General features: G+C 38.2%; 1 protein-coding gene across 1 annotated transcript; it reads right to left on the reverse strand.

Moving 5' to 3' along the window:
* Positions 1–6,584: 6,584 nt before the first annotated feature.
* On the reverse strand, positions 6,585–7,364 carry LOC136027690 (uncharacterized). The gene has a single exon (XM_065705138.1). It carries the CDS (start codon positions 7,362–7,364, stop codon positions 6,585–6,587), a length of 780 nt encoding a protein of 259 aa, XP_065561210.1.
* Positions 7,365–10,215: the final 2,851 nt, after the last annotated feature.

The following is a 10,215-nucleotide window of genomic DNA, read 5'->3' on the forward strand; positions in this document are numbered from 1 at the left end:
GGGACACAGGGAGTATAAATGACGACCAGGACATAAGTAAAAAAAAAAATTATCAAAACTAAAAAGAAGGTAAAAACTACAAAAAAACTAAAAAGAAAAAAAAAACTAAAAACTAATAAAAAAACTAAAAAATCTAAAAATCTAAATAAACTAAAAAAGAAAAAAAAAGGAAAAAAATAAAGGAGAAAAACAAAACTAAAAAACGAATGTATATACAGACCGGTACACCGGGATACAAATGACGACCGGGACACAGGGAATATAAATGACGACCGGGACACAGGGACACAACTACAACGGGGACACCGGGGGAAACAGGGGGATGTAAATGACGACCAGGACACCGGGACAGGGAATGGTCGATTAGCAATCACCATCAACAAAGCTCAAGGGCAATCATTAGAATCATGAGGTATAGATCTGAATACAGATTGTTTTCCCATGGACCATTATATGTTGCATGTTCAAGAGTCGGTAAACCTGACAATCTATTTATATGCAAAGACAATGGGACAGCAAAGAATGTTGTATATTCGCAAGTTTTACGTAGTTAAAACCATATATATATATATATATATATATATATATATATATATATATATATATATATATATATATATATATATATATATATATATATATATATATATATATATATATATATATATATATATATATATATATATATATATATATATATATATATATTCACAGGTGGGACATAGGGACACAACTACAATGGCGCGTAACTATTATGGCGCGTAACGACTTACGCGCGCGGGGGGGCTTGGGGGGGGGCGCGAAGCGCCCCAACCAACTAGGTGTTGGGGTGGCGCGAAGCGCCACCCCAACAGCTAGTATATATATATATATATATATATATATATATATATATATATATATATATATATATATATATATATATATATATATGTATATGGAATAATCATATGAAACGAAATTTCTGAACAAACTCCGTAATGATTCCTCAATAATAATCACTAAAGCCGATAAAAGCAACTCCTTAGTATTTATGAATAAAACTGATTATTATAATAAAATTCAGTATAATTTAAATGATACAAATACTTAAGCTAAATTAACCCATGATCAGACTGATCAATTTCCTCAAAATACTATAAAAGAATTAAAAACTCTGAAAGAAAATGGCAGAGTCACTCCTCAGTTATGCAATAAATTTCTCCCTTGTGGTATTTTTTGCTCAAAGTTTTATGGATTACCAAAATTGCAAAAACAAGTCATCCCTCTAGGACCTATTGTAGCTAGTACAAAATCACCTGCCTCAATGATTTAAAAATGGTTGTGCATTGCATTTAAGCCATTGCTTCATTCTCAAAAATCTTATATAAAAAATTCAGTTGATCTTGTAGAAAAGTTAAAACAGATAGACATTTCTGAAAATTCCATTTTAAGCAGCTTTGATATAATTTTCATGTATACTAGTATGATGTTTGAAAACCTACACACAATAATAGATACCTTCACTTCAAATCTAACCATCTTCCACAGGTTAAAAGAGGCGTGGTAATATCTTGTGTGGACATAGTACTTAATATCTGTTCAGAGCCGTATATTAAAAAGGAATTAAATTTTGTTACAGACATACCTTTTTGCAACGGGTACCAAATTTCTCTCATAAATACTGCTATTGCTCAAAGATTAAAGATACATTTCTCTAAGGCCTTAAATCCCACACCAGTAAATGATTCGAATAAACCCACAAGCACGATTTACCTACCTTATATTCTGAAAATTACTTCAAAAATGAAAAAAGTTTGTTTAAAAAATAATTTACGTGTCGGCTTCAGAAGTAATTTAAGAATAATGAATCTTCTTAATTCTGGTAATTATAAAACCCAAGTTACTCGTCTAAGAGGGGTGTATCAAATACCATGTAGTTGCGGAAATTATTAAATTGGTCGAACCCACCAAAATTTAGGAACAAGATTACAAGATATTTGTTGTAGTAATAAATCACGGTAATCAAAATCAGTATTACGGCCCCCCCTCCCCAGACATATTACTCTATTTCATTCAGAAAAAATTTGTCTTGTCAGTAATTCTGAGAAAAAAAGATTAAAATTGTAGTTCATTCATTTAATGTTTACTGAATGAAAAAAATATCAATCACGTTTCAACATTCTACTTTTTACAAGATTTTAACACACAATTCAAGGCAACTAATATGAAAAATACATCAGGTGTTCAGACTAAATGTAGGCTAGAAGCTATTAAAATATATCATAAGAACAACAATATTTTTCATGCAGACCAATGAGGTTTGATGTATCTACAGGTGTCGACATCACAACACTCTCAACATAGGAAGTAACTTAGATGTCAGCATAGTTTCCTCTTTGCCTTGCACCCAAAAATCGCGTAGTTAGGCCTTAGGACTTAACTAGATGATTTTGGTTTTACTACGTGATGGCTAGCATTTCGCATCAAAAGACTTGATTAGACTAATTATTTGTATACTTAAGATGTACATTTAAGTTTCATGACAATATAGTTCCGACCTTAGCAATCTAAGCTAATTTTTAAAACAACTTATTAAGTAAAATAATCAAATTTTATTAGGAAACTTTATTTCTGTATATTTTCTGCAAGGACATTATTTTCTGCAGCAGCAATGAATGAGGCAAGTTTTAACGGTAAAAATTGAATGATATAAGAATCGAAAGCGAAACTATCCTGATTTGAGATTCCTTGTAAATGGTAGCTTTTGCACTTTATTCAGTAAAATATAGTTTGAAGTTTAATAGAAGTTCCAACAAATCTGTTCCATGCCCCCCCCCCCAACGGATGTCAAAGCACTGATTTAAGTAAAATATGACTGTGAAAATTCTTAGGTGATTTATTTACGTTTATGTTTAGAAGCAAAGCAAAACTCACAAGCAAGAGAAAAACCAAAACAGATTACGGAAATAACTCTTAAACAAAAATAATGTGTTTAACAAAAGAGAGGAAAACTATATGGACCTTCTACAGGTACGAAAAACAGGCAAGTAGAAAATAATACATCTTCGCATTTCTTTATCATTAACTAACTTGATTAAACTACAAACATCTACCCCAAAGATATCTTTTAGTGGTTAAACTGGGATAAGTGGAAATTTTATCGGACAAGTAAAAGAACACGGGGTCAAAACCGTGCCTTTGGCCTGGAAATCTAGCTTTAAAAGAAATACCAAGCATATATTTCAGATCTATATTAGAAGGAAAATTCTTGGAAACTTGTACTCCACAGCATTTTAAACATCAAATATTAGTAGTGGCCTAGCATTAGTTTTAATACACAATATAATTTAATGTTGCATAATATAATCAATACACCATGATTGAAGTTCATAGCCTGTTTCTGTTGCCTACTTAGCTTTGTAAATAAGGTAAATTTAATGTCATTCTGCCAAAATTTAAATAAGTTTGCTTTCCGACTATCCATCATAATTTAATGCACTGCTGTTGTATTTTTTTAAAATATAGAAATATATTTCATTATATAGTTAAATAATAAAAAATTGCTTTAAATACATCAATTTATTATTTGTTTTATTTAAAAAAAATTAACTATGTGTTTCACTTTTTCGGACTTTAAGAAAAATCTGAGAATCCATTTTGACATTGGCGTGGTTCTAAGAATATCTTTTAAATTGTGCTAAAAGCTATTGTTAGGGTATGTATACAATAGCTTTCAGTACAATTTAAAAGATGTTTGGCTATGCATGCACCTCATCATCCAATGTGTCCGCACAGAGTGTTACAGGACAGAAATTAGAAGGCTTATGAGAGAACATTGAATAAAACTATGTGAAGATTTACTCGGAGGAGCATTAACTGAAGAACAGTCGGTTGAAAGTATAAATTTAGTTTGTAAATTTTTTAGATTGTTTAGTAGAGAAAGGACGTTGTAAATTTTTCGAAGCGAATTGTGAAATTCCAATTGCGGAAGTGCATGGAGCCTAAGGTATTAAAACACAGAGGGGGTCTTTCGGTGATTCACTTCACTAGAGTTGCGTTTGATTCGACTCGCAAAAGTTAATTAGAGTTGACTTTTTTCTCTGCTGCCGTTTTATTTAGTAAGAAGTCATATGTCTCCTTATAATTAAAATGTCGCCTTAAAGGCGTCATTTTGCGTTAACTGATCGGTTTAACTAATATTGAGCGTGTCCGAAAGCTCAAGTATGCAGAATTAATTTCGCACCGTCTGGAATTCTTTGAAGAATTCTCAGTCCGGACTAGAATTTCATCTGTAATTATCACAGAGTTATGACGTCAAAAAACCCTACGAAAGATTCTACGAAATTGCAGCATTTATCTGAGGTTTTTCAGAAGAAACTAAAGAAAGATAGTCAATGATAGTCTAAAGAAAGATAGTCTTATTTCCATTTATATTCATTGCCAAATTTGTCAATATATTGCTTCCCCCACCGTGAATGAATCCGTTAGAACCTCCAACAGGTTGAACCCAACCCACCGTGAATTAGCATGAGAGGATGGACTCTAGTTCAGCATTGTGGAGTCATATGCATGAGAGGAAAATTTTCATGCAAGTCAACTTGTAGTCAACCTGCAATTGTTCCCCAGCGAGAACCTCCAACCGGTACGACTTCAGTTCGGCATTGTGAAGGGACACGTTTGCACGGAGCATAAATGGGAGACAGTAACAACGGCCATCAAAGGGGTAAAATTAACCTGGACAATCTGTCTTGGCTTTTTTCTACAATTGGCCATGACTTCCACTTTTCCCACAACTATTCCCTTTCTTTTAGATTCAAAAATCAACGGATCTCGGTCGAGGCCTTCGGCCTATAATATCCCGTAGCCCTAGGGGGTGTGTTCCAGGGACTTACTGTAGTAACCGAATGGTTACTATTTCCGTTCCTAGCGGGAAAATGGTTACTGCCCAACCCACTGGGAACGAGAATAGTTACTGCCGGCAGTAACCGCAGTAAGTGATTTTCTTACCGTGCTCAAAAGAATGGTTAGCGCAGTAAGTACATAATTCACCTTCTTCAACAAAAATCTCATTCAACAAAAAATAAATATGGACAAGAATGAAGTAATGGAATATGAAGTTATTTGCTTGGAAGAAGGTGGGACAGTGATTTTGCAAAAGAAAGAGGGATCTGAGCCAGGTTAGTAAATCACCATATTTTGGGATCAACATTAAAGGACACCCTGAGTAGTAGGCTATCTATTGGCAAGTAGGTTAAATCAATGAAAAACTTTTTATTTAATTTAAAGATTTCCATGTTTTCTGGCATATCCAGGCATAATTATTACCTTAAATTGCCATTTGGAATCATTCTAAGGATTGATTTCTTCCAGGTAACATTGAGGCTCCATTAAATTGTCACATGGTATCATTTTAAGCATTAACTCCTTTTAGGCTCTGTAAACAGGCCTAGGTGAAGTATTACAGATAAGTTGAGGATTTATGGGCTGCCAAATCATTATTCTGAGACTGTCTTTAATCCTATTGAAAAAGTAGGCTAGGGTAGACTATTCAGAGTCTATTCCAAAGGATGGTAATTTTATCCAGTAAAATTCTAGTCGATTGACTTCTTGCTATCACTGAAATGGGTTAGGTTAGGAAAATGAAACTTTCAGGGATGGATCTACAGGCTAAAGTATGTCCTGGGAAGGTATTTCAAAGTACACATCTCTACTCATTCTTGCTCTAGAGGGCCTTGATCTTTGATGACCTTCAAAAATATTTATAGCTGAAGTTACATGTTTCCCATTGATTCTGCGAATCTATCCCTCAACCTTTAACTCCCTGCTAATTGAAGCAACTGTAAACAAAGCAAGAATGGAGGAAAAGGTAACAGGTGACAGAATACATTGGAACTACATAATTTTGGCTATATATTTGCACATTAGGCAGGTTGGAGGTAAATTATAGTATAGAGATGCATGCTTTTCCCTTTGGTATGTAGGCTAAGTAGAAGGTCACTTGTACCTGATACTGTCCGTGTTGTTTTTAGTTGGATGAGAAACATCCAAAGAAAGTTTCCTTTGAAAAGGAAAGGTGAGAATGCCCAAAAGTGAGATTGAATTTGTCAAAGCTTGGAGGTTTGCCCCTTCAGTCTGTTTAAAGGAAAATGGATTCATAATTGAAGCTTTGTTCATTTCAATCTTAAGGGTGACCTATATTTGTGACAATTCATTAAATGGTTGTAAAGGGTTACTTTTGTTTATTCATTTGTCTTCTTTGTTTTCTAACAGTTTTTTTAATCTTTAAATTGATATCCATTTCTTACAAATTTTTATTGATACCAGAGGTTCATTTGCAAGTTTTCACCTACTTTGTAATCCCTGGTCTCACAATTACATTTAAATTTACTGAAGCTAGGAAACATAGAGCTACTATCTATTTAAAGAAAATCAATGGATATAAGTAGGTTTTATTGTATTTAAGCCCTAGGGCTATGGCAATTAAAGACAAATTAAAGAAGATTAACTTTAAAATACTGGACATTAAATAAGCATGATAGTCACAAAGAAAAACAAATAACAAAATTATACTTCTGTGTTCAGTTACCAACCTGAGCCTTACCTTAGACCTTAGTTCCTCCTGTGCCGCCAGAGGCACCCAGGGCATCCAAAAAGAGCCGCCAGTCGTCCCTCATATGTGCTGCTGCCCAGACGTCTTCCCAATGGGGTTGGACTATCGCATTGATGTGTTTTAGGTCCCGCTGGTACGAACGACGAAGTGTATTCTTCGGCTTCCCTCTTCTTCGGGTTCCCTCTGGTTGCCACTCCAGTACAGTTCTGGGGAGTCTATCTCCCGCCATACGGATAACATGCCCCAGGTAGCGCCATCTTCGTTGGCGTATGACATCTGTTACCAGGGGCTGGCGCGAGATAGACCGAACAGTCTGGTTGGTTATGTGGTCTCTCCAGTTAATGTTTAGTATTCTGCAAAGACAGTTGTTCTCGAAGGCAAGAATCCTCTTTTCTTGGTGTTGGTTTAGTTTCCAACATTCACAGCTATAAAGGAGGGCGGAGATGACGTTACTGTTGAACAGCCTCATTTTCAGTTTCAGGGAGTACTTTTTCGATCGCCACACTGGCTTTAGTCGATTAAAAGCTCCACTGGCTTGTCCAATCCTAGACTGCACCTCCTTTTCGCTGGATCCAGTTCGTTCGACTGTACTTCCAAGGTATCTAAAATCCACTACCTGCTCTACTGTATTGTCCCCGCACTTTAAGCCCAGTGGTGAGTCGCTCGTTGCCATGCTTTTTGTTTTGTCCGAGTTGATCTTTAGTCCCAAAAGACTCGCTTTCTCTCGGATTACTTCGAGAAGATCCTGGAGCCTTTCCTTGTTTGCCTCCATCAGGGTGATGTCGTCGGCGAAATCAAGATCTGCTAGTCATTTGTTGTCGCAGATTTGGATACCAAACCCCGTGCAGTCTCGGAGCACATAATCGATTACAAGGACAAAAAGCAAGGGGGAGAGGACACACCCCCGTTTGACACCGGACATGCTATGGAAATACCTTGTATTTCCTTCGTGGGTCCGAACGCAGCACTCGGTGTCTTCATATAGGGCAATGATCAAGGATACAAGTTTTTCTGGAATGCCGTAATATCGGAGGATATTCCACAGCGAATCTCGGTGTATTGAATCAAAGGCTTTTTCGAAATCCACAAAGACAAGGTACATCTTTTGCCTCCATTCATTGCATTCCTCGATCATCATGCGTAGGACATATATAAGGTCGGAGCAGGAGCGGGATGGGCGGAAGCCATGTTGCTCGTCTCGCAAGTGCTTATCTAAGGCTGTCTGGATGCGACGAAGGATTATCTGTGAGAATAGTTTCCCCGGGATAGAAAGGAGACTGATGCCCCTCCAGTTATCGCATTTTGCTGCATCTCCTTTCTTAAAAAGCTTGATGAGTGTGCTTTTTCTCCATTCTTCGGGGACTTTCTCTGATTTCCATATACATGCAAAGAATGTGATCCACACAGTTATGCAAGCGCCTAAAGAGGCTTTGATCATTTCTGCTGATATCCTGTCGCTTCCTGGTGCTCTACCGTTCTTCAGTTTGCGAGCGGCTTGTACCAGTTCTTCGGTTGACGGTTCTTCCGTATTGATTTGAAGTTCCAGGAAAGGGGTTGTGGGGATATCTGCTGTGTTCGGAGGACTAGGTCGGTTGAGAACTTTCTCGAAGTGTTGGGCCCAAACTTCAGAGATTTCATCGGGGGCTGTGACTGTCTTCCCGTTTCCGTCTTTTACTGGTCCATTTAGGTTGCGACGTTTCCCGATGATTTCATTGGTGATTTTATAGACGGCTCTGGAATCACCGCGCTTGGCCGCTTCTTCTGCCATAGCTGCCTTTTGTTCTAGAAAGTTCCGTTTATCTCCCCTTGCGCTCTTTTTCACCAGCTTGTCTTGGTATCGATACAGCTGGTTACTCAAGACTGTGTCGCTGTTATCTCCATCATTTAGAAGACGTTGTTTTAGTTTCCGACGCTCTTCGATAAGGGTCCATGTCTTATCGGATAACCACTCGTCTTTGGGTCTTTTTTTGTGCCCAATTGTTTCTATTGCTGTCTGGTTGTAGGCTTCTTTTAGGGTGGCCCAGGTTGTCTCCACAGTGGCTTCTCTATCCAAATCTAGGGCCAAGCTCTCAAACCTGTTTGTAAGCTGTATGTTGAACCTATGACGAACTGCTGCGTTTGAGAGCTTTTCAGAGTCGTAGGCAGGTTTCTCTTTGGTTTGGGATTTTTTTGTGGCTTTCAGTTTGAGGGACAGCTTTGCAATCATCAAGGCGTGGTCTGAGGCGACGTCGGCTCCTCTGTAGGCTCTTACATCTTGAAGGCTTGACTTCCACTTTTTGTTGATCAAGATATGGTCAATCTGGTTGTGGGTTCGACCATCAGGCGAGTTCCATGAGTATTTGTGGATAGTTTTATGCTGAAACTGGGTTCCTCCGATGATAAGGTCATTTGTTAGTGCGAAGTCAACTAACAGTATCCTATTCTCATTTATTTCGCCGAGGCCTTGGCTCCCAAGAACCTCAGGACAATAGGACTTGTCGCTCCCCACCTTGGCGTTGAAGTCACCAACAAAGCAGACGAGATCGTGGCTGGGGATATCCTTGGCGACAGCTTGTAAGGTGTTGTAGAAGTTATCTTTTGTGGTATTGTCTGCCTCATTAGTTGGTGCGTAACATGCGACTACTGTTAACTTAGCTTGGCGACCTGTGAACCATGCCACGAGGATCCTCTCATTTATAGGCGTCCATTTCGTTAGGGCTCTGGACGCAGATTTCGACAGCATTATGGCGACGCCTGCTTCTTCCTTTTTTTCGGTGCCACTGTGCAGGATTGTGGATCCCTTCTTGAGGGTTTGACTACCTGCACCAGTCCAACGGACTTCCGACAGAGCAAGGATGTCAAGGCCATAATTGTCCATCTCATTCACAACCTGTTCTGTTTTAGAAAGTTGAACCATGGTCCTTACGTTCCAAAAACCAAGTTTAATTTCGCAATTCGTTTTCAAAAATCGTGTTCGGGGGCGGTCCGAATTCGTCGTCAAGGAGTCCGGGGGCGGTCCATAGTCGTCGGCAGGTTGCATAGTCGGTATCATGTTGGCACTCAATTAGACGGTTCTATGGCAAATCTTTTTTCCAGGGCCAGGCTGCTAGTCTGCCGCCAAACCCTCCTCCTTTATCCAGGCTTGGGACTGGCTGTATGATTACAGGCGGAGTTAGTTATTATTTATGACTGTTGCCAACCTGAGCAACAGTCATAAATTTTTTAAATCTTGCAGAACATTCACCCCAATTACATTCACAAACTATCTCTCATGACCCACACTCTTGTCCATACATCCACATTTCAGGGAAATAGAAGGACCATCATACTGGTATTCTTCATTTTTACTTATATTTAATGGGTTTGAAAGAAAGTTTCTATGGCTAAGTCAGTAGGCCAGTAAAGGACCTGGTGGTCCTTTAGCCAGGTAGTGCAATAGGAAGCTAGGGACCAGCCAGCCTATGCTCTTGCATGCCCTTCCTTCTTACTGTCCCTAGATTTCCATCTGTACTCATTTAAAGTTAGGCCAATTCTAGCTGAGGTTAGTCATATCACCAACCCCTATCCAAAACAAAATAAACTGACAATGCCAGGAATTAAACCTGTACCCCTTGGACAAAGCATTCCAGCCCAGAGTGCCTACC

This window comes from Artemia franciscana, chromosome 5 (genome assembly GCF_032884065.1).
Source record: "Artemia franciscana chromosome 5, ASM3288406v1, whole genome shotgun sequence".
In the NCBI taxonomy this organism is placed as follows: Eukaryota; Metazoa; Arthropoda; class Branchiopoda; order Anostraca; family Artemiidae; genus Artemia; species Artemia franciscana.